Here is a 25,143-nt window from a genome sequence, read left to right on the forward strand (position 1 = left end):
GGGACTAACTGCCATCCGAGTTTGAATCCCTCCAATTCTAGCCCACAACCTTTTTTTTCGATGATAAATATTCCCAAAAGTATTTCTATTCCACCCAGTTAAAGCAATCGCAATATTAGAATTATTTTCCAACACAGACTGCCCACCATCCCAAACTTGCCTCACCAGCCTTTGAAAATCTGGGTGAGTAAGCCATGCTGCCTGAAACCTGAAAGATTTGATACAGTTATCACGATCTTGCTCTTGAAAACGAATTAAGATTGGTGAATGATCAGAATGATGCTTTGGGAGATGGACAATAGAGGTTGTAGGAAACATCTCCTTCCAACCACCAGAACAAAGCGCTCTATCCAACCTAGCGCCCTTTAAAATACACTCTCGAGAACCTCTGCTCCAAGTATAAATTGGCCCAGAAAAACCCATATCTATCAAACCTTGATCAAAAATCCAATTAACAAAACCTGCGCACCTCTTGTGGACCTGATGCCTGTTGGAGCTGACTTCATCAGAAGAAACAACTGAATTAAAATCACCAGCTAACAACCACGGCTCCGTAATGCCAATCTCCTCCTTGCGCAAATCTTGCCATAACATCTTTCTCAGAGTTGCATTTGGGCTACCATAGACCACAGTCAAAAACCAATTACGAGCCCCAACACCATTAACACACAAATGAACAAATTGAGGGTGGGTGTGAACTACCTCAATTTGATACTTATCATGCCAAAAAACCCAGATACCTCCACTGAAACCAAAGGCTTCCACCCTCACCCAATTTGCAAAACCCCATTGCTTACAAAGAGAATCCGCGTAAGAGCCACTAACCTTAGGCTCTAACAAACCCAGGACACCAGGCCTATGAAGGCGAAGAAGATCCTTTAGGGCGCGGTTAAACTCCCTCGAGGCCGCACCTTGACAATTCCAAATAACACAATCCATAAAAACCATATTAACAATAAAACAACGAAGACCAGAAAACCCAAGCACAAATCAAGATTTAGTATTCTCAACGCCTTCCACCACAGTAGGCGCCACACCTAAATCTCCACCAACTAGCAGAGGTTCATGCGTATCAGTATTACCACCATCTCGAACATCCATAAAATCATTCTCTATGGTATGACCAAGAGTATGGAACATAGGAGGATCCTGATGGTGCTCTATAGTAGGAGGCAGCTCTTCTACAATATGAGGACGAACATTATTAACCACCGTTCGAACTATCTCCTCTCCGCCTTTAGATCCACGCACCAAGACATGATCTGTTTCAGCAGCTGCACGCCGAGGCTTGTTGAAAGATTTGGGTGTCTCAGAACTAGTATCATTCTTACCCTTAGATTTGTACATATTGGGCCCATGTGAAACAGGCTGGCCCATTTCAATATTATATATTTCCTTTTGCACCTGCACATTGGGACGCTTTCCTTTACTACCAAGTCTTGCACCACCCACATCTTCTTGGCCCACCAAAATTTCTTCATTTATTATATTATCCAGCGTATTATCTTGCTCATGCGTGTCCAATAACGCAAACCGAGATTGCCCCTGAGTGATCTCCTTGGATTTAGAGACATCAATTATCATGTCACCTCTACTATTACGCCCTTTATTCAAATTTCCATACTTATCCTGCCTGGCAAGCGGTCTACGCATCTTCCTCGTGGCAAGCATCCAAGGTCCAAAGCTCTCCATTATCTCCGGATTTTCAGGAATATTGTCTTTCCTATTTCGTAAAGCATCCACAATTTTCTCCGTACTTTCATGCGGAATAACCGACCTTTTTTCAGTCTCCATCGGAACCTGACCCTCACCAGACAGACACATATCCTTCCGATGTCCATACTTGCCACACCCAAAGCAAATCAGATGTATACCCTCATACTCAATGCGTCTGATTCTCCTTCTCAACTTAAACTTAGCAAGCAATGGTTTATTAATGTCCACCTCCACACATAAACGAGCGAACTTGCCACGAGAAGCCATAATAGTAGTATCATCCACCTTGATTGGTCTACCAATCTTCTCACCAACCCGCATAAGAAAGTCGTAATCATAATACTCAATTGGAAGACATGGAAACCGAACCCAAACAAGTAGATTCTCCAGATTATCTTGATTGGGGTCAAAATTTGGAAACCATTGTCGTACCGTAAGATAGTGGTCCAAGATCATCCATGGGCCCTCATACTTAGCATACTCATAATCATCTTTAGAAGAAAATTTGGCAAGGAAGAAATCATTGTCAATAGCCACCAACTCCAAATGAGCCTTTGGACGCCATAACGCCTTAATCTTCTTCAAGAGGAAATTGTACCCTATAGGTCTCCCTAGCAGCTTCACAATAAGGGTATGCTTCCATGGCCTCCGTAATCTAGCTTTTTCCTCCTTTGATACAGTTATCACCGGGCAATCAACATCCTCCTCCTCCACCATATCTCCATCGTCATCTGAGACACAATCATCTTCATCCTCTCCACCCCAAGTATGTTGTGGCCCATTATCAAACCCTATGAGCTTATCCTTAAAAGAAAGGTGATTGCCATGACTCCCGTCCACCGAAGCCTGAATAGCAACTATCTCCTCCTCGCGATTCACCATATCAACATCATGCACCCCGTCCTCCACCCTATCAAGGGTGGTTTTAACCTTCTTGTTGCTGCGCTTAAGCAGATCTCGTTCCTCTTGAGAGCGTTCCTCGCGAGAGCGTTCCTCCATCCCCATAAAATATTCATTGGTAAGTGAGTACCACGTCATCATCGTACAAATACGTATGGGACGGTTAAACAAATGAAGGGCCATGATCGCACAAATACATATGCCAGCATATGTCTTTATGCGATCATGACCCTTGATTCTCCCATTGATTTTCATATAGTTGCTAATAATCACAGAACAGCCGAGACATATGCTGGCATATGTCTAAACAAATGAAGGGTCATGATGGCACAAAAACATATGCCAGCATACGTCTTTATGCGATCATGGCCCTTAATTCTCCCATTGATTTTCATATAGATTTTTTTTATATAGTTGTTAATAATCACAGATCAGCCTGAGACATATGCTGGCATATGTCTCTCTGCGATCATGGCCCTTGATTTGTGTAAACGTCCCAGCCATATGCTGGACCTTTAAACAAATGAAGGGCCATGATCGCACAAATACATATGCCAGCATACGTCTTTATGCGATCATGACCTTTGATACTCCCATTGATTTTCATATAATTGCTGATAATTATAATTGCCAATAATTACAGATCAGCCAAGACATATGCTGGCATATGTCTCTGTGCGATCATGACCCTTGATTTGTGTAAATGTCCCAGATTAGCCCAGACGTATGCTGGCATATGTCAAGTAATTGTTTTTTCTTTGCACAAAACCCTCGTTTTCATTTGCCGCTCATTCCTTCACGACCTCCGGACATAAAATACTCTCCCCTCTCACATCCTTTGCACCAATATTCACCAAAATCATTCCAAATTACCGGAAATCAGTCTTAAATCTCCTTCTCATGCAATTTTGGTCAAGAATCAAGCATTTAGAGGAGATTTGGTGAGTAGACAGAGAGCGATTTCCGGGGGCAGCTTCTTGCTTGTGTTGTGTCTTGATCCTTGAGGTAAACAGCTGAATCCTTGTTCTGCCTTCCTGAATTGAGAGATAAATGTGATTGGGAAGCCGTATGAACTGATTTGGGCTAGATTCTTGCTGACTCTTTGTGCATCTTTTGAGCTGATTTTGTTTTGGATGATTTGCGTGAATTGAAGGGCCATTTGTTTGAGCTAATTGTATTCATGTTCAAATTGTTCTGTTCGTGATTAATTTGTTTTCATCATACAACCACAAAAAAGTCAAAATCTTTAGCCAAATGGAGAAAATATTAATAATGAGCTTTCTTATGCTACTTAAGGCCCTGCTTGGATAGCAAAAAGTAGAGTTAAGTGAGGTTATGAGATGAGAGTTAAGTAGGGAGGGTTATGTGAGGGTGAGTAAACTCACTCACCCTTGTTTGGATATTTGGGTGGAACTTGTAAACCCATTAGCTGTTTGTTTTGAAATCCGAGAACTTGTAAACTTAAGGGCCTACTTAAGACCCTTGTTTGGATCACGAGCCAATGGTTTTACAAGTTACATCCTGGTTTAGGGCAGTTACTCTGGTCGGAGCATAGGAGTGGTAAAAAAAAATCGATTTCGGGTCGGATGATAAAATCCAGACAAGTAAATTGAATAATAACCTAATTCGAGTTAGGGTCCGGATAAATAAATCGGATAAGATTTTTATGTTTGGACTTGGATCCGGTTTTAAATGGGACAAAAATGTTAAGTTCTCGGATTTCATATATAGAAATTTATGTTCAAATTTAATTTAATCGGATCGAACAAATTCAATCATTCACACTAGAGAAAGTTTTGTCACTCATAGGTCGGACCAACATGTAATGGGAGATGATGAACCAGAACCACACTATTATTAAGCCCAGCCCATTTTTACTTGCACTTGTTGCTCTGAATCAGCCAATCAGGACACGTTGTGACTGACTATATGTCTATATTCTATATCGATGGCCCATTTACTGGAATTAAGGCCCACTTCCTAATCTGTATGACCGAGGTGGGCAAATAATAATATCTTTGACATTTCAAGATTTGGCTTGTTGGGCCATTGACAACCGCCTTGAGCCCATGGGCTGAACAAAGCCTACTCCTTTTTTGGACCTCCTCTGTCATTCTGGGCTTTTCATTCATCCAGTAAAGTAGAACCACCTAATTAATTCTAGTCCAATACCTTTCATAACAATTAACATGGGAGCATATTCGGTGACAAAGTCTACACGGTCTGAGTCGTCTGACTATTATGAATACACGGATTTAATGGCTTCAAGCCTTCAAATATTTAGCCACTTTTTTTCCTAGTCAAAGCCCTTCACCTTGAAAGCTTCTTTCCTCCTTTGATATATTATATTTCACGCTATTTCATTTTTTTTTTAATTGAGATCGGCACGATAGACACTTATCTTTTAGACATTGTGTCTAAACTCGGACGTTAGACCCGCGTGCACATAAGTTTCTTACCTTACGACATGATGAATTGAGCCAAAGCCCAACATGTGGCTATAAGAGTATTACTTCTAGTGAGAATCGAATACAAAACCTTTTGAGTCATCGATATGATTTAGAAGTAAAGATCAAATCTCTCTCAACCAAGAGGATCCTTTTAATGACAAAATTACAGTCTTAGGCTCATAGCGAACGATACATATTCGAGTTGTTTGGATTGAATTTATGCGCAGTTGATTCATAAAAACATATATACCATCCAGTTTTTATCGACTTGAAGCTTCAATCATCAAAGTCATATAAGATAACAAGAACCAAGGGCTTGGTCTAGTGCAGTTTGGGCTTCTATCCTCAAGTGGCACAATCTTCTATTGATCAAAGTTTGGGGAGTTTTAAAAGAGACGACTTGCATGAATGAATGACTTGAGATTTCTGGGTTTGAAGTGGCAAAGATATGACTCAACATACAAGAATATCAAAATGAATGCTTACAATGCCAAACCAGGAAAAAAGTACAAAACTTTGTTTCTACAGTATGTCTATCTTGTTTTACCGCCTAAGAACAATAAGAACAACAATGATTATACCAAACAATCATCATAACAAATCAAACAGCATCTACACATCTTCAATCTGATTCCATTTGTTTTTCCAATCAATGGGTGTTGATCTTCCAAAAACAATATACACTACCCAACTAATCAAGATCAAAACTTTGCCTCAACGGTACTATCTCTCTTTCTTAATTACATGAGAGCAAATAGAGGAGGAAGAGAATGACAAGAGATCTCTATCTTCTGCACAATTCCTTATCTAGTCCGCACTGGCTCTTCTCTTATAGTCTCCAAAGCAGGTTTCCTTGATCTACAAGAAGCTAATCTGTACTTAAACTCCGGTACCTGAAACTCCTCCATCCCCTCGAAACTCAATCTGGATTCACTCCTCTCTGGGGACTTTTCTCGAACATCATGGCTGCACCCACCAGCAGACTCCGGCAAAGCCCTCACTTTCCCACCCGATATCCGCTTAGCAGCAGAATTAGCAGCCATGAAATAGACAGCCATATCGGCGGCAGAGACAACAGAACTGACTCTCTTCATTGGGAACATTAGGTACACATTTCCAAGCTCCAATTCCTCATCCGCACTCAAAGGAGAAAACCTCCTACCAATATTAACAGACTGAGAATTCGCTAAAAAGAAGTTCGGACACTCCAACATGATTTCCGCCGCATTCACCGGCTCCCAGAACTGCCGCACTTCGCCTGTCGGAAAAATCACCCTTGTTGCCTTGTTGGTCTTCATCAAAGGCCCTGCTAGAGTACAAGACACATAGTTCCCCATATCGAACAGAAACAGCTAATTAAAGAACAATAGAGATAGTTCTTCCTCTTCTCTCTCTTTGTTTGTTCAAGGAGATGATTGTGACGATGAGAAGGAATGGTGCGGTTGTGGGTATATATACACATATATAGGTACAAGAATATCAAAAGAGAGTGTGTCAAAGGTATGGTTAGTTGGATTGAAAAGTACGCGCTTTGTGATGGGGTTTGTTTGGCTTGGCGTGGTTGGTTTTTTATGTGTGCGAAGACGTGTGGCGACTGGCTAATTGGAATGGGAAAAAAGGAAAGGAAGTTGAAGTTGCGTCGCTTCGTTCTCTGTTTTTTACTAGAATACTTGGAATCCTCCTCTGTTTTGTTGCAATTTGCAAACTGACCCAACTTCCCTGCTGACCCAGCTTATCAAGGTCATCAGAACATAGAAGCAAATAATGAAGACTTCGTTGACACAAGTTAGCTCGCTTGCTTAGAAGATCAGGCAGGCAAGTGCACATGGAATTGGAAGTTTCTCAACAGTTTCAAGTCACTTTCTTGATTGTGTGTTATTCACACTTGTCTGTTTTGACACTGTTTTATACGTCTCTGTTGAGGCAGAGGAAAACAGAGTGTTTTTTTTTTTTTTTTTTCTTTTTCTGTGAATTTAAAAGTTTAATAAGTGGAATGGTACATCAAAGATATTACTAATTTTGTTGGATAAATACAGGTTTTATCAAAGTTGCTGTTAATTAATTAAGTAATGATTTTCAGTTTTTAAATGATGATCATGTGATTTAGCGGCCCCGGCGGGGGTTTTGTGGATTTTGTAGTGTTGTGATTATTGCTGTAATAACATGTTTGTCATTGTTGAGAGAAATAATCAAATAACCAAATGAGTGTTTTACATTGTAAAAGATGTTTTGGCTAGCATAAGGTCCTAGCCTCCTAGGTTTCTTCATACTAAGAGATGTCCAGCTGCTACTGAAAAACTTGTGGCAAGTCCTAGGTCCTAGTTTTTTTCATTCTAAGAACTAAGAATTATGTCCAGCGACTAAAACAGCAGTTTGTGGATTGATTCATGTGGGTATATAAGATATTGCTTGGAATTGGATCTTGTGGTGGCCCATATGAATTTGGTAGGTGATTACTTAATTGTATAGCAGAAGAAACAGAATATTGCATCAAAATGGTCTATTACATTTATTCCTTTCCCTTGCTCCTGTTGCTTTTTTTTCCTCATGTCATACTGGTTCACATATGAGCAAGAAATAGCAAGTAAACAGCTACAGTCCAATTGAAATAAATTTAATGAAATATACTGGTTCTGTTTCTCAATATTCTTTAGTGAAAGGAGGTAGAGCTGGCTAGATACTTCAGATTAATTGGCCTGATTCGAGACGTGTCTCCGACCCATAAGGCCTGAGAGATCAGTTGATAGGTATGCTCAGAGGGATGAAAGTAATCCCAGAATAAGAATGAATTGGGATTTTGACACATCTTGTAACCCTCCTTGCCACATTGCACCAGTCCTCTAAGAGCTCCATAACCACAACACGCGTTTTCGACATCAGAAAAACCTGTGCCACAATGCATAAGAATTTTATAGTTTGTCTGTGTTTGATTAACAAAATAGTTGCAGAAAAATGGGAAATTTACCATAGTTTGTGGGAACTGCTCGAAAACGCTGAACGATGTCATAGACTGCTCCATAAACTCCAACGGCACCAGGGTACTTGGTGGGAATGTCTTTAACCAAACTCTCCAATCCAGTGTTAAATTTCTTAACCATCACATTGATCTTTTCGTAACATCTATTGACAGGTGCATGAGGCAAGAGGGCTCTTGCTGGAACGCAACCTACAGGGCCTAGTGAAAAAACAGCAATCCGGCGCACTCCAAGTTTGTGTATTTGGTCTATCAAGTTTGCTGCTTCTTTTAACATTGCCTGCACATAGGCATCTGGATCAAGTTTTGGAGGGTCAAAGGGCACGAAGTAGTTGAATATGTCGTTGGAACCGGACTCGAGGAAGAAGATTGAATTTTGAATTGAACTTCTGTCAATTTGGTTTTGCTTCACCAATGTTTGAAATTGTAGTAGCTGTTCCTGGATTGCAATCACTCCCTGTCACAGGCATTTAAATAACAGTGTTATTGTTTTGAGAAGCAACTCAAGTGTTGGATTGAGTCACTGAAAGAGAAATTCTTACCAAATCCTTGTTTGTTTCTTGCAGAAAGCCACTGCCAGCACTAGCAAAGTTGATTCCGTTGGAGGGGTAAGCTTTCCTACTTCCATTAATGACCTCAATCTGTGCTTCCAGATATGGTTTTTGGAGATCAATGCCAATAAATTCAGCTAGATATGCCACCATTTCAATGTCCAACAAAACATCAGCTTTTATTATCCATAAAAGCAAACATGGTGAAAAGAAATAGCAAGGAGGAATGTTTTAACTCACATATGAAATCAGCAACTGTTCTGCCATTGGTAAATCTTCCAGTGGGTTGGTGGAAGAAACTTGAACCATAAGGAGGGAAATCAGCCTGGGCGGAGCAGTTCTTGTTGAAGTGATTGTTTCCGGCGTCGAAAATGGAGTCTCCAAATGTGAAAATGGATTGTACATTGTATGCTGGATAAACTGAAACACTCGATGACGCGATGATGAGAAGAAGTGCCAGGAAAAATCTCTCCATGATTCACCAAAAAACCCGGTCGAGACTGGCGTGGTGTAGCAGGGGGATTAGGGTTTATGAATAACAAAAAAGGTAGCAAAGAAAGGACAAAATGTAACAGAATGCACGAGCATTATGCATGGAAGTCTTGTTTACATTACCATTGTATGTTAATGAATAGCCACTTAAATAAGTTCTCATGAATAACTTTCTGTTAGGGTGTGGTTTTGCGCTCCCATGAAATATGAAACCATCTTTTCCATGGCAGCTGCAAGAAGTAACTTGTGACCGAAGAAACAGCTTGAAAACTGATGTTTGTTAGGACCAGGTGGTTCTTGATGGAAGAGCAAAATGAAGGCCAAAAGGTCCTAAAATTTGGAAAAGCAATGAACAACTTCTCTGATGAGCTTTTCCTCAAGCCTCATGTCATTTCCTGTTCTTTGTTCGAGGTTATAGCTTTAGGCTAAACTTTTTAACACTCAAGTCCTAGAAAATCTGCAGAGCAAAACTGAACACTTAATGAAGTTGCATAGAAACAGCAACACCATTTTTTTTGTGGGCACTTGATCACTATAATTGAACATATACAAAAACCAATACAATCATATTACAATGTTCTCCGATATTTTGTCGGTAGCTATAATCTTGGCATGGCAAGATTAAATGCTCTTGCAGATATTCTTTCCTCTTTCTTCTCATCTATTTACAACACAACCCAGTATGGGCAAGCATACATATGCAAAAGTCCCCCTTCCAATCAAACAACACACGACAACACAAGCGTTTCAATCTTTCATGGTTTATGTTGAGCATAAATTGACGTACGAATTGCTTGATGAGGAGAGAGAGCTTTTCCATTCAGAAGCACTTGCTCCGAGAAATCCACACGAATTGATTTGAATTTGTAAGACTGCATGAAGAGAAGAGACAAGATTCAAATCATAAATCACCATCGTTGCAGGGGTCATCACAGGGCAGTTTTTTTTCAAAAGATTCAATCAGCTAGTCGGGGAAACATAAGACAAAGTGAAGGGCATATAAAAATGCATGTATTTAGAGCCAAATAAAGCAAGTTTCTCTCAAGTAAGTCCGTCAGAGAGTATACCTTCTCCTTCCAAGAGAAGTCAACATAGTGGTAACAAGGATCCAACAACGTAAGCTGATCTCCTTCTTTAATCTGTCAGCAGAGGGTTCCCATTAACACCACGTTACGGGACTATAGATCAAAAACACCATCGAGATTATTGAGTTTAGATCTCTGTGTGTGTGTGCGAGCGCGTGTGCTTGCGTGCAGTGCACAACTCAAACAGCACTTGAAACTTAAACCTCATAATAAGATGAGAGGTTGGAAAAAACTGAAGGATTCATACACTTATCTAAATCTTACCACATCATTGCGTATACCATACACTGACAGAACAAAGCACAGTTGACTTGAATCGCATACCAAATAGTATCTGCATAACAAAACAAGTTCAAATACGATTCCATCTCAATAATAGCACATTTCCAAGGGAAGTTACATCTTCATACTTAATATATTCCCAATACAGTGTGCTTAAAATACTTGGGACATTAACAACCTCAAACTCCCAAAAGATGTTGGAGGCCTGGGGATCAAATGTATGATCACTTTTAACAAGGCTTTACTTGGTAAATGGGTATGGATGTTTGCCACCAACAAAGATCACCAGTGGCGAAAAGTCATTGCTTGCAAATATGGCACAGATAACCATGGCTGGTCCACCAAACAAAACAGAGAACCCTATGGTTGCAGTATATGGAGAACCATCAGGAAAGGTTGGGATGTTTGGTTTGCTCTAACTCATTTTCAAGCGGGTTGGGATAACTCATCCGCTTCTGAAATGACCGTTGGACAGGAGATACAACTATTAGGGATTCTTTTCCTAACTTATACATTCTAGCTTCTTTAAAGGAGTCAGCGGACAACAAATTGATAGCCTGGAAATCTATAGGCAAGGAAAAGCATCAAAAGAGCTTCATTCAACTGGTTCCAATGTACGTGCTGTGGATGATCTGATTGAAAGGAATAACAGTCTTCAACAACAAGGAATCCTCCATAGATACTTTCAAAGATGGCCTGAGTGCTTTAATTTTTGGAGTTTGTCTTTCCCAGGGAATGTTTTTGATCACCCACTTGGTGCTTGAAGAAAAAAATTTTCCTTTAAAAAAAACCTCATCTGATAATTCTAAGCTGATTGAAAATTTCAGGATGGATGCTATAAATATGCAAGGATCGCATTGTTTCAAACTTTCAATGACCTACATACATTGACATGAGCAGTGACCAAATCCAGATTGTTCTATGAATCAGAGGACTTACAGGGGAGTGACATTCTCGTGCTTCACAATGAGTACCACCTTTCCCAATACAGCCACCGCTTTGTTCAGACCTTCTGATAGTAGATCAATTGTTGCTCTTTTATATGAAGAGTTCACTAAAGAAGTATGCATCACATACACAATCAGTATCATCCCCAAACTCCAATAAGAAATAATCAATTATAGGCTCATTGACAATCTTAATGTTATTAGACTAAACACATGTAAATATCAGGTAGCTTACAATTAACAGCAGCCAGTGATGATGCCAATGATGCAAGTCGCTTTCCTCTAGCATGTCCCTGTAAACCAGATTTTAACAAGTTCAGTTGAATCTCTGAAATGAAATATAGTTGAACTCAGAGTGTTGCTGATGCACTATAACCTAATTTATGCAACTAGCATCAGCTGTGGAGCTCTTTTCTTCTTTCTCACCAACTCATCAAAGCACACAGCACTAACATTACAAATGAGCAAATTCAAAAGCAAGCAGCTTTGAAGGGACCACCACAATTGTTACCGACCAAAGTACTACATGTATGTGATTAGTCAACATGCATAATAGATGTAATTACCCTCAACAAATTCTCTAGCTTCTCTAGAAGATTAACCATCTTTCGAACTTCATCAATAGAATTGAGAGCAGGATCCTTCAAAGCTGCAGCTTCGAATCCACTTAAAGCCCTCTCGTAATTCTCCAGATATTTGTTTACCTGAAAAGAGAAACTCTGTCACATGATTTTTTAATGCCTTTTATGAACATCCTTATTAATAGAGGCCTAGAGGGTATGAGCACATAAGTTATCAACAAAAAAAAGGTCATCAAAATGCAGTTCTAAACAGCAGCAGTAACATCCACTTGCCCAATTTATAAATTAAAGGTAGCCACATTTGTTGCTCTTTTCAACATATCTTTTTGAGGCATAGCATTCCTCCTGGTCGAAAGGTAATACTGCATCGTGCTTACTGCGTTTATCTAGTTTTTATCCACCACACAACACTCTAGAAGCAACATCCTCTACATGCTCTCCAAGCCTAGCTCTAAGACATCAGTCTCTTAACTAATACCTTTCTCTACTCCTAGTTCCACTACAATCATACATTTCATTTTACCATAGCATCAACTCTTCATCTCCCAAATTAAAACCAGTCACACGCATATATCAGATCCCCACATTAACACTAACTCAGTAAGACATATTAAACATAATATACCTGACAAAATTACAGAAACCTACTAGCCACATCATAATTTCAGAAGCCATTTAGAAGGAGAAGATGGGGAAGGAAAATTCAACTTACAGTGGCACAGTTATAATATAGGTCTGGATTTTCCTTCATTCTTTCATCTTTCTCCTGACATTATTACCAAGTATTAGAATGGAATACACAGTAAGAATGAGACCAAGTTACAGGAAAGTTAAGAGGGATCCTCCTATGCAGAAGACTACCCTATTTACGTGATAACCATCATAATTACAAAAAAATTCACATGTAGCATCCCAGTAAATTTTTTTAATCAAACTAGATTTTTGAGTCCCATAGACTGTTCTCAGTCTGCACTCTGCAGTCTGCATACTTACAGCATTTTGGTATGCTTTTAAAGATTGAAGGAGTCTACTGTGATCCCAAGCTCCAGTCATGAAAAAACTTGTAAGGCATGCATTTCCAAGATTGTCTGTCAATAAGACGAAATTATGTCAAAGAAAGATGTTATGGCGTAAAAGGAAATATAAGACTCAACAATAACTTACACCAAGAATTCCCATCCTTGACATCCAAAGAAATAGCTTCCTTGGCGTGTCGAATGCTTTCCTCAACAATTTCCGCTTGATTGTCAACACCTGCAGAAAGAGTTTTTTTGTAAGCGTGCTACTGCTACCAGACCCAGCTTGTAAACCACCATTCAGAACAAAGCTCAAAAGTCAAACAAGAAATATTCATGAATTATATCTTTGTACCAAAACAGAATAACCACTCCTACCAGACCACCATAAACATGACTTTAGTAGATCCAGAACTAAAACATAAGATGATTAGGAGAATATATTGAAGCAAATAAAGATTAAAAAATACATTAGAAATCCTTGCCTTGAGCCATACTTCTTTCAAGCATTGACAATTGACAAAGAATTCTCTTATTTGGACCCTGCACATTGCACCAAATAAGTATTCATCAGTACCAGACATCATCATACAGAGCCAGTCAAACTTACCACAACTACTACAGTAAGATATGCATAGGCAATACAACTTTGAGATAAAAAAAATGAACCTTGCTTAGTGCAAGGTTGAAGCAGTTCCTCGCGGAAGCTAGATCTCCTTTTTTCCAGATGCAGTTACCCAAACATAGCCAGGCATCTGCAAGATACGGGTTCAACTTAACCTGTGCCATTATGTAGTCAGCATTAAAACAGTGAAATGATCCATAGTAGTATTATAGGACATCATTCTATAACAACTAGCGAAATATTCTAGCTTACAGCTTTTGAGAGATGATCCTCTGCTTCTTTATTATAGTCGGGAACCACGTCCAATATCTTTCCTTTCAGATACTCATGCATAGCCCGCTGCATTGGTGTTCTCCTCTGTTCTGGAAAAAGAATATTCATAGCGGGTACCAAATGAGAGTGAGAGTACATATTACTCTCAGATAATAAGGGGAAAAAATGTTTGTAAATCATGGATTATTTCATTCAACTTTCTTTAGAATGAAAGAAAAAATAAAACATGAGCAGCAGCTACGGCAGTATTCACAAAAATATACTGAAAAGTGAAAACTGACTGCGAGCAGCAGCACATCCTAAAAATTAAAGGGTCCATCAAATTCTTTCCAATCCAAAATCTGCAATTCAGCTTATTCGGAAAGCACTGTTTAATAACTGAGAATTTCAAAAAAATAGAGGAGGAAATACACCTCACAAATCGCCTGTCCATCAATCTCATTCATTCAAATAAATATATCTATATCCCATAAAGTTCATTCAAACCGAAGTTAGGGTTTCTACCAGGATGAATGGAATCGAGAAGCTTGAGAGCCAGATCAGATTCATGTTGAAGTTTGGAGACTTTGTCAAGTGGATTAGCAGGGAAATAAGAATCTCGGATACGATACAGATCGTCAGCTGCTCCCTCGACTTTGACCCATATATCTTCTCTTCCTCCTCTTTCTTCTTCTTTGTTTACTTCGCCGTAGTTGCTCATCTCTCACACCAGTCCTTACACGCAGAGCAGCAGACAAAGACGGTCTTTTGGGCAATGAGCAGTACAAGTATGCACTACCCAGACTCCCAGAGAAGAACTTCATCAAAAAACGACATCGTTTACGTTTTTTAGATCCAAAGAGAGAAAATTATTTTTTAAAAGATTTAAAATATTTAATGTACAAAAGAAAAGGTAAGATTGATTAAGATAAAATGACAACTACCTTGTTGGTGTTTTTATTCCTTAATGATTTAATTTATGATCAGATTAACGTCAATTAATATGAATAGAAACATCACAAAAATATTTTTTATTCAATTTTAAAAATAATTAAAAATTTTAGAATACCATTTATTTATTCCAAAGTTTAACCTAAATTATATTAACATCAATTCATTATATTAATTTCTTGCTAGAGCTGACCCAGTTGACAATCGATTGAGTTAGACATATGTGTGCTCAAAATTCGATGCCAATAAAACACGTCGATTGAGCTAGACATATATGTACCCAAAGTTCGATTTCAATCAAAAGCATATTTCAAAAAAAAAATCCTTGCTAAAGGTTAAGCAAGAACATGCCTCAAAAAGTCAAAACAACAACAAATTAACTCTTATTAATCATCATAATGTATCAGAAATGACCGATTGTAGTACCCAGCTCTTCAAAACATTGTAAAACATAAGTTCTCAAGTATTATATTCACAAGCTATACATAGGAAACCATTCATGAACCAAGTGGATCACCTGACAACAATCTTGAAAATCAATACATGATACAGATTCTCTAAATGAATAAGATGTCTTCTCAAAAGTAAATTTAGGCTGAATCCAATCCGTTCCACTAAGAATGAAACATATAGAAAGATGGACACTGCACTACTATTGCTTATAATAGCCACCTTGGTTGGGAGGAGGATATGGAGATGGAGCAGTAGTATAAGGAGGCCTAGGAAAAGATCCATGTTGTGGGGCATTGTAGTATGGACCTCGCCATCCTGGATACGCAGGTTGGCCATACTCATGGCTTGTTGGTGGCAGTTGTTGAGCTTGTGGAGGGTAAGGGGAACCAAAAGCAGGTGGAATATGGTATGGAGGTGGCTGCTGATTGGAGCCGTAGTTGGGAGGAGTGTGACCATGACCCGGCATTGTTGGCTGCTGATTGGAGCCGTAGGTGGTAGGAGTGTGACCATGACCTGGCATTGTTGGCTGCTCAGGAGGCTGATAGTAAGGTGGCTGAGTACGAGGTGGGGCAGGCTGAGGATCTGATGGTTGCAACGAACTGGATCTCTGAGTTTGAGGGGGCTGCCCAACAGAAGGGTAGTTGTAAGAACTCGTGTTCTTGCGATCCTGAAAACTGAGTCCTGCCATTTGTCTCTGCACATCCTCCATCATTTCTCGGCATTGGATGTTCCTGGTCATCACATAATCACTGCACTGCTGCTTTACATTGGTGATTGCGTCCTGTTTAACAAACGGATATCACACATATCAACTCATCATGAGGTGGTAAGTTTGATTATCATCCGAAACAACCAAAAAATGTCACCGGTTGACATTATAACTAGCTATTTTGTATGGCAAAGGCTCAGTTTGAAATTGGGAAAAAAAATTGTTTATTGTTTATTTTATTTTTAAACAACGCAAGTTAACAAATCAAGAACGAAAAAAACATGACAAGCACTAACGTATGGACAGTAACTTTCAGACCCCAGACCAAAATATTCACAAGCATAAGCAGAGGGCACTGCACTTAGTTAAATAGAAAAATCTGCAAATAAATGTGTAATTAAAATTTGTAGATGACAACCTCGAAACAAATGAGAAATTTACCTGAAGAGTAACATAAAACTTCAATCCCTCATTGATGTTCTCCTTAATTTCTCGGTATTTTGCTATGGCAGCCTGTATCTGCTTATAACACCTCTCACGGGATGCTGAAACAAGTTGAAGGAAAAAGATGTTAGTTTGGAAGTCGGTTTCAAAGATAAAGATTCAGACTAAAAGAAATCACCAGAACAAACAATATTATTTCATGTGGCAACAGAACTGTTGACCTCTAAGAATTAACATTCACTAAACATCCTGCACCAAGAGAGAGACACCATACCACGAGCACCAGGAAACCATATTGCAGAGAATAATATTGATACCACATCCACATGTCCCATTTTTTAGTGAAATTAGAGAAAACAACTTGGCAATGGAAACTTTCCATGACAGAGTTGAGAAACAAGTACACCAATGTAGGTTGACAAATTGATGGTGGTCACAACACTACCAAGTATACCAATATCTTTTTTAAACAATACTCGAACACAAGGCTCCCGCAGTGGGGGGTAGGGGACAAGCAAGATGTACGCAAATCTTATCCCCACATATTTATGTGGAGAGGTTGTTTCCTGGAATTGAACTTACGACCATTGGGTTGCACCACTACAACTATACCATTGGGCAACATGTTCGTCTGTCAAGTATACCAATATAAGACCAAACTCGGAAAAAACATGGACTAACCAACCACATAATGAATTGGATAAACAGATCCGTCGGCGCCTAACCTAACATAACGAGCATGCCCACTAGACCGGGCAGCATATATACCTAAACACAAAAACATACCACCAATTCTTCAGCCAGTTTCCTAGTATCCAAAATTAAAATAAAGCAAGACTCTGATTTCAAACCAATCATAGCAAATGATTTGGCCTTAACTTTTACTTACCATAAGATGTAGCAATTGTTGAAGGTAATTGTGTGTCTATTTAACAAATGTGTAACCACAATCCACACACATACACACACAGAGAGATGGGGAGAGAAAGGGGGAGATGGAACAGAGATACAACCTTTAAAATCTTCAAGGTTGAAGACAGCAGAAAACTCATCATTTTGAGCCTGTAAACAAAATAAATATATAATAAGCTCCGCAACAGAGAGAATATAGTGTTTCTAAATATGTAAAATTAAGACATCGAAACATAGAAAATATAAACAGAACCCAAGGAATTAGAGTCCAAAAGGCTAAATATCAAAAATGGCAATGTAGTCTGTGGTGTGAATAATTCAGAAGATGCAAAAGTAGTAGCTCTTATAATAAGACAACATTGGCTGAACAGAAAAAAAAAATCATCAGCAGAAACATTCTGCAGATGCAGGTTATGAATGTAACGTGTCGTTGGATGTTAAGAACAAGAAAGTCCTAGCCGTTGTCATCATCGTCACCATCAAAACCTTCATCCCAAACAATGTTGGGGGCCACTAAATGAATCCATATAAGAAATAGTAAGAATTCATCAGGTGGATTCTCCTTCACCATTCATTACCATCAAAAGCTACCCTCTCAAGTCTCAACTAATCCCACAGGCCACAGTCCATTTCCTTTTAAAAAACTCCTACTTAAATTTGCTGAACTCTATACACTGCTGCATTCATATTAGTACATTGTACATTCCCAAATCATCTTAGCTGATTTTCTAGCATCCCATCTTCGATAGATGATATGCCTACCCCTAGATTTGGAAAGTCTTGTTTCTTACTCTATCCTTCCCTGTTTTATCACATAACCAACTCAACATTTTCATTTCTGCTACAGTGCTACTATAGGAATGTTCGCAAGAAAGTATTATCACAAATCATTAAACTGAATTGATGAAACACGATATCATCATCAGCAACATCTTTCAAACAGAGAGCCACTCGTTACCATGAAAACAGAATACAGGGTCAAATGGTCAATACAGATATCTGGGTTTTCAGATGATGATAAAAGTGAGGAAAGCAATTCCAGAAGACCAAGGAGCAAGGAGGAAAATAACCTGAATTTGTATCAACAGTTGTTCTTGTGCCTCAATATTTTGGGAAATTTCCTGGCAGATGTGATCATACTTCGCTATTTCTTTCCTGAAAAGATCCTCATAGGAGCCGGTGGATGTCATCAGTTTTGGTAGGATGTCATCCTGAAGCCAAACTTAACGTAAGCCTTACAAGTTTACATCAAGAGTAGAGACTATCGCACCATAAATTACAGGAGAAGTGGGATGAGGCAAATTTTACTGGCAATTCATGGATGCACTCCGCTAGCATCAAAAGATTTCAGAACAAACAATTACAAGCCTAATCCATAAAGTAACAGCAATATCTTAAGTCATTTCAGTGGCTAACCCAGGGGATACAATACCTTTCTTTTCATCTCTTTGAGCATATCTTCGAGACCAGCACGTTGAGCACCAAGAGTCTCCAGTTGCCTCTGCATAACCAAACAAGCAAAGAGACACACTGAACAACCGGAAAAACAACCTCATGTAACTGGTTATGCATTAAGTTTAGAGGAAGACAGTGCAATTTCAACAATCAAACTACCATACAAATGATGCAGGCATAAGAGAATCATTTGTTCATTGTTTATTGGGAGGTGGAACACAAGAAAAGAATTTATAACAAAAGATTCAGAATTGAACAGAAACCTTACCAAGCTCTGCTTCAGGGCACCAACAACAGCATCTTCATTCGCATCCAAGGACATTATTGGCCGAGCCAGAGTAGGGAGGGCATTTTCTATCTAATAAAGGGCGAAGACAAATAAGTATGTAGCAATGCAAGACAGACTAATTATAATCTTCTGAGAACAATGCCATCTAAGCATTCGAGGGATAGCAGAAAAGTTGCACCAGTTAACATCACACAGAATAATTATCAAATTTCATATAACAAGCTGACACAAATAGGTTAAAAAAGCATACCGGCCGCCGATCCAGGATCGACATCAGTGCAGAATGATCTCTCACAGAACGCTCAATACGGGCATCACTATCTGCGGCTTGCTTTAAGTTAGCCGCAAATCTGTTTAACCTGTCCTGCAAGTTCTTTGTCAGTGTGCTAGACTGAGGCCTCGTCCATCGTGTTCCAAATTGGCTTCTAAATTGAGCATCTTCTGCTGCTTCTTTCTGCAAAAGTTCCTCAGTCTGTACCAGCAATTCCTGGTTCACCCTCCTCAAATCCCTGAGTTGCTGCAACTCTGACTCCAAACCAGCAGGGCCTCCACTAATCTGCACTGCTTCGACATCTTCTTTGAGATCTGCTGGAAGTAAAGAACTTCCTTCCAGTGCAAGGATAGAATCAGGCAAGTCCATTTCCTTGAGCCTCACTCGCGTTAGCTCACTCCCTTGTTGCAATTTCTCAGCCTGTGTCCTAATGGTATCATCTACCATTTCAGTGTATCTTGAAAGAGCCTTTGCACTGCTATCGGGAACAAGGCTTCCAAACATTTTCTCCTTGCTGGCATCCAATACTTCATTCATTGCCATTGGCTTAACCATTGAAAATGCCGGAAGGGGTGGTAAAGAACTTGGGGAAGGAACTCTCATAAGGTAAACTCTATCATTTTCCTTTACAGCCCTTTCAAGGTTGCGATTAAGGTTAACCTCTAGTTTACTCACTGCATCCAGAAGCTGTGCTGCGGCTCCCTTTGAGGACTTTTTTGCCTCAGCCAAAGCACTAACCCCACTCCTCAACCGTGCAATTTCTTCTGCAATCTCTTCTTTCTCATGCAGCTCTAGACTGTAACTATAGCAAGCTTCGGCATATAAAAGAACTGCCTTAAGCTGCACATGAGATATCCAAGCCTTATCGAAGTGCTCCTTCAGAGGTGTAACACTTAATGCTGCTAAAGCTTCCTCGTAGTACAGACCAACCTGTAACCAAGCTGACGTTAAAACAATTCGAAAAAATTTCATACAATCAACGAGAAAATCTTGGCTAGATGAAGAAGGTAATCCAACATACCAAATTCCATCAAAATCCCGATATAAACACTCAATAAAATGGCCCAATAATGTACAAAGAGAGTAAATGGAAAACAATAGGATGCACAGGGGGAATGCTACAGATCAACTAAGCAGATGATTCAAGTATGAACACTAATTATCTCACCATTTCTGAGTATTTTGTGCCATGCACATTTACTGAAATGTTACCTCCGTATAAAATCCATACAAAATCCTCAAACTCATGCATTCCCCTAGTTATTGGCTCTGACATTGACCAAATCTCTCTTTTGTTAAACCCAAACATCAACCCAGAATTCATTCCTTAAACTCACAATAGAATCCATTTGTCCTAAAGTCATTAATTATGGCACTGCGTACAATAATTACCAAAGCCTTTTCTTTTGCCAAGTATCTTGCTACCAAAGCCAGTCCTCTATGTGGATCAAAACACAAACACGAAATAAAAAAAACCCACCAACCTGTCTAGAAATCTTGGCGCGAACACCAGGCGTGCTCCCTTTGGCAACGGTATTCTCGAACACGCACTCTTGTGCCTGAGCCAGCATCAGCCGCTCCAGCATCCCAACACACTCCACTGACACGTCCACCGTGGTAGAGCTGCCCATGGACGCCTTGATCGCTGCATTATCCCTCAAGAAAGCAAACGCCCCAGCAGCCCCAATAAAAGCGTGGGAGGCCTGGCGCCTCCCTTCCACCGTCGTGCGATCGAACGACAGCCCTAGCTGGCTGTATGCAGCCCCCAAATTGAATAGCACCGCAGCCTTCTCAAGGTGAATGTTCTGCTGAGATGCCTTCTGTTTCTGCTTGAAGGCATCATGCCAAGTGAAAGTAACGGTGTTGATGTGGTCAGAGTCAGGAGAAATGGGGAATCGCGTCTCGACAAGGCAGAGGACCTTGAAGTAGGATTGAAGGAGGTCACGTCGAGCGGCGGGAGAGGGATCGATTACTCGTTCTATGTCTGAACGGAGCTGCTTCAGAGTCTGGAGGTCGTCCTCGAGGTTCTGAGCTTCCCGTTCTGAGTACGTGAAAGTGATATAGTTGCGGAGAGGCCGGTAGAGGTCGATGGTGGTTGTCTTCTTCTCGTAGATCGCCAGCATGATGTTGGTGGTCGCGGTGGAGGAGGAGGACGCGGCCATTTCTTGAATTGGCCGATTCGAGAATCGGATCTGATCAGAGAGAACAGGGATTGAGAACTGATGAGGGGTGATCCTCGTCAAATTGATCGGATTGACTCACTGGTTTGGTCTTGTTTTCTTTTTCTTTTTTTCTTTTTTCCTTCTCGTAGAAGAAAGACCGAAGAAAAATTAGCTGGGCCGGGCCTTATACCGCGTATTTTTCTGAACATATTGATACGAAATTTATTTTATATTTCAAAATCTATTTTTTTATATAATTAACCAAATTTTAAATGATTGATTTTACTCCTAAAGTTTTATTCATGATTATATAATTGCTTCTTTTTAATTTTTGGAGAAATTTTTTTATTACAATAAATTTGGAATTATGTTGTGTTTTGACCTCTTGTAATGTCGGTGAATTGTGGTGACAAAATTTGGCGTGTCACTAAAATAATGTGGTAAGATGAGGGTAAAATTGAATATTTCATTCAAAATTATTTAATTTTTTTATAAAAATATAAATAAAATAATAAAATTGATTGAGAGCAAAATTAAAAAAAACTCGTGTTTTTATGTCAAAAATACGATCAAACGTTTCATAGGGTGTGGAAGTAGTTCCCTCCAACTTCAACTTCAAACTCATCACGATACAGTGATACCATAATGTTCTGCTTGACCAAACACTCCAAAAACCTTCATCAATCATCATCAATTTATATATACAAAATGGAGGCTTCAAGGATATTTTCCTTAATTATGAAAAAATCATCAATGCTAATAATAAATACCCACCAAAAATTAAGTAAACATAATATTAAAGATGTTAATTATAGGAAAATCAATGTTAATAATTTTGGTTCAAGCTTTTGCCACATGTAATAAAATAAAATTGAAGTTGTGTCAAGAAACGCTTTCAATCATCACGTCTTTCCGCCTCATATGATCAATCATATGTTACAATTCAATAATGTCATGTTATATATAACAGTGCTCTTATCTTGCCACTGAATGTACTCGCATCATAATTAAAATTTTTGTGAAGTGTATTGCACTTCAAACTTGACTACTTTCAAAAACCTTTTAGTCGCTTGAATAAATGGGGACACATATTTTCGCTCTATTAAAACTACTGAGTACTCAGGCTTAGGATGGGATTAATAATTTGTCCATTTACTACTATGCATAGAATGTTGTCCATACATATGTTCTTGATGACTTTTGTCACTTTGGAGAAAAAAACAACGCAAATAATAATTGCTAAACTCTGAACATATTTTTTCTTTATGCATCAAATTTTTTCCTCCCTCTTAGAAAATTATTTTCTTAGCATATTAAGAAAAATGTATTGTAGTTATTTGTTCATCTCACAATTATCTCAATTTTCTATAATTCAAGCTGTTGATAGGTGTGATAATACCTATTGTTTTTGGTAGGAATCTCCCCCTCTTAAGCTTCATTTAAATAAATAATGAGTGTATTTATGTTTTGATTTGTATTTTTTGATAGGTTGATTGCGGTTTGGATGAAAAGTGATGAAAAAAGGGCTGAACTGAAGAAAATGTCCACCGACCTTCGTGTGTTCAAATACTTATAACTTTTTGTCACGTTATCGGAATCAAGCGAAATAAAAGGCATTGGAAACTAGACATCTCAAGCTTTCCGTAGACGCTAAAATCGTGCAAATCGGACGTCGTATGGAGATTTTGGAAGCATTCCACGCCTAGGCGCAATATTTGTGCACGCCCAGTATCACTTGTGCACGCCCAGTCCAGCGAGTTGGGGCGTGAATTTGAAGTTGTGCACGCCTAGGATTGCGCCTAGGCGTGCGCCTAGGCGTGCGCCTAGGCGTGGTGCGCCTAGGCGTGAATACAACGCGCCTAGGCGCACAAGACAGTTTTTTGGGATGTTTTAATTCGCGAACTTGCCGAGCCGCAGGACACTTTTGAACCTAGAACTGATTTTCTGGGGAGCGAAACCAGAGGGGGAAGGCGATTCTTGGAGCTAGGAGGAGAGATTCTTCAGCTCAACTTGGATCTACTCAACTAATTGGGTTTATTCATGATTTTCTCATCTCTCCTTTTGTGTTTTTCTCTCATTATGTGTAACTAAATCTCTTGTGCCAAGGCTAGGATGAAGCCTTGGGTTTGATGACTTTGTTTATGACTTGATTTACATATATATGAGTTGATTTGGGTATAAATCTTGTGTTTCTATGTTTGATTGCAATTTCTTCATGCTTGTGGTGTTTGGCCAACACTTTAGGTTTTTGGATGAAATTGTTTGGAGAATTTGCTTAGACAATAATATGTCAAGTAGATTATGCTTCTTGAAACACTTGATTATGAATGTGTCTCCCTTTAATTAGGTGACAATTTTGTATGAATCCTAATCTCCATAGAACTCCATAAATTCCTATGCATGTTTAGACCAATAAGATGGCTAGAATGTATTTAGGAATATCCGACCTAGACCAATAAGATGGCTAGTAATCGATTTTAGGGAGATTTGGCTTAAGTGCGCTAAAACCGACTTAGGTACGGATTCGTTATGCCCGAATTAGCAAATATGTGTGTGAATTTATGTCATTCCAAGTCATTTCCCAAGGGGGATTCCGAAGCCTTGGTGTTCATCTCATATTTGTTAAATCATCTCATTTGCATTAGTTGCATCCTAATTCTAAGAAAATACCAAAAACACTTTGCTCTTTGCTTGTTTTAGTTTAATTACCAAACCAAACAATCTTGAGTTGAATTTTACTTTTGATTGCATTGTCCATATATACATACAAATAGACATTTGGATTAAACATAACACCGTCCCTGTGGATTCGACCCTTGCTTATCATTGTGCTGTAGTCGCCGACTAGTACACTTGCTAGTAAGGTTAATTTAGACCCAACAAGTTTATGGCGCCGTTGCCGGGGACGGTTGCTTATATTTGATCCATTCTTGTTTATATACATAGATACTTACATACTTAGTTTAGCTCTTTCTTACTTGATAATTAGTGATCCTTATACTTTTCTTTCTTGTTTGTAGTTCATGCAAGGAAGGCGTTCTCAAGATACAGAAATTCTTCCTGTCGATCTAGACTTGGAACGTGCACGAAGGAACAAGAAAGACAAGGATTTTCTTGAGGAGAAATCTTCCACTCGTTCTATCTCTCCTCCTATATCCAGCTCTAGTTCATCTAGTGACAACATTTTGGGAGAACATTCTGAACAGGAGAGCATGGCTGAGAATCGTGAGGAAGTTGGCAATAATGCCAACAATGCAAATGCTCCGGTCACAATCATGGACTACTCTATGCCACAATTCTCTACTAGACAATCTTGCATCATATTACCAACCATTCCGCCAAATCTATCTTATGAGCTTAAATGTCATGTGATTAACATGCTCCCATCATTCTCAGGAGCGGAAAATCAAGATGCTAGTGATCACATTGATAATTTTCTGGAAATTTGTGGCACTCAAAAAATTCAAGGCATATCTGAAGAATTCATACGGTTGAAGCTTTTTCCTTTTTCTCTTAAGGAAAGTGCTAAGATCTGGTTCAAGACTTTGCCACCAAATTCTATCACTTCTTGGGATCAACTTTCTGCTAAGTTTATTCAGAAGTTCTATACTCAATCAAGGACACAG

The 25,143-nt window shown here is 39.2% G+C and overlaps 4 protein-coding genes across 4 annotated transcripts; all 4 read right to left on the bottom strand.

The window, feature by feature from the left end:
- Nucleotides 1–5,869: 5,869 nt before the first annotated feature.
- LOC120011122 lies at nt 5,870–6,403 on the bottom strand. The gene has a single exon (XM_038862182.1). The coding sequence runs from the start codon at nt 6,401–6,403 to the stop codon at nt 5,870–5,872; it is 534 nt and encodes a 177-aa protein (XP_038718110.1).
- A 1,189-nt stretch (nt 6,404–7,592) lies between these two features.
- LOC120016592 (GDSL esterase/lipase 6-like) lies at nt 7,593–9,443 on the bottom strand. Its single transcript, XM_038869436.1, has 4 exons — nt 8,832–9,443; nt 8,583–8,728; nt 8,032–8,497; nt 7,593–7,952 (listed from the first exon to the last, which is right to left on the bottom strand). The coding sequence occupies exons 1-4, from the start codon at nt 9,064–9,066 to the stop codon at nt 7,717–7,719; spliced, it is 1,083 nt and encodes a 360-aa protein (XP_038725364.1). The 5' UTR covers nt 9,067–9,443; the 3' UTR covers nt 7,593–7,716.
- A 165-nt stretch (nt 9,444–9,608) lies between these two features.
- Nucleotides 9,609–14,701, bottom strand: LOC120016560 (tetratricopeptide repeat protein 5-like). The gene is made up of 13 exons (XM_038869398.1): nt 14,397–14,701; nt 13,872–13,981; nt 13,664–13,774; nt 13,480–13,537; nt 13,143–13,232; nt 12,972–13,066; nt 12,691–12,744; nt 11,964–12,101; nt 11,633–11,690; nt 11,390–11,504; nt 10,433–10,502; nt 10,151–10,222; nt 9,609–9,955 (listed from the first exon to the last, which is right to left on the bottom strand). The coding sequence occupies exons 1-13, from the start codon at nt 14,590–14,592 to the stop codon at nt 9,839–9,841; spliced, it is 1,284 nt and encodes a 427-aa protein (XP_038725326.1). The 5' UTR covers nt 14,593–14,701; the 3' UTR covers nt 9,609–9,838.
- A 479-nt stretch (nt 14,702–15,180) lies between these two features.
- On the bottom strand, nt 15,181–21,659 carry LOC120016495 (vacuolar-sorting protein BRO1-like). The gene is made up of 8 exons (XM_038869308.1): nt 20,840–21,659; nt 19,335–20,285; nt 19,064–19,153; nt 18,773–18,841; nt 18,411–18,551; nt 17,442–17,490; nt 16,426–16,529; nt 15,181–16,056 (listed from the first exon to the last, which is right to left on the bottom strand). The coding sequence occupies exons 1-8, from the start codon at nt 21,515–21,517 to the stop codon at nt 15,475–15,477; spliced, it is 2,664 nt and encodes an 887-aa protein (XP_038725236.1). The 5' UTR covers nt 21,518–21,659; the 3' UTR covers nt 15,181–15,474.
- Between the last annotated feature and the right edge of the window lie 3,484 nt (nt 21,660–25,143).

Source organism: Tripterygium wilfordii, chromosome 2 (genome assembly GCF_013401445.1).
Source record: "Tripterygium wilfordii isolate XIE 37 chromosome 2, ASM1340144v1, whole genome shotgun sequence".
Classification (NCBI taxonomy): Eukaryota; Viridiplantae; Streptophyta; class Magnoliopsida; order Celastrales; family Celastraceae; genus Tripterygium; species Tripterygium wilfordii.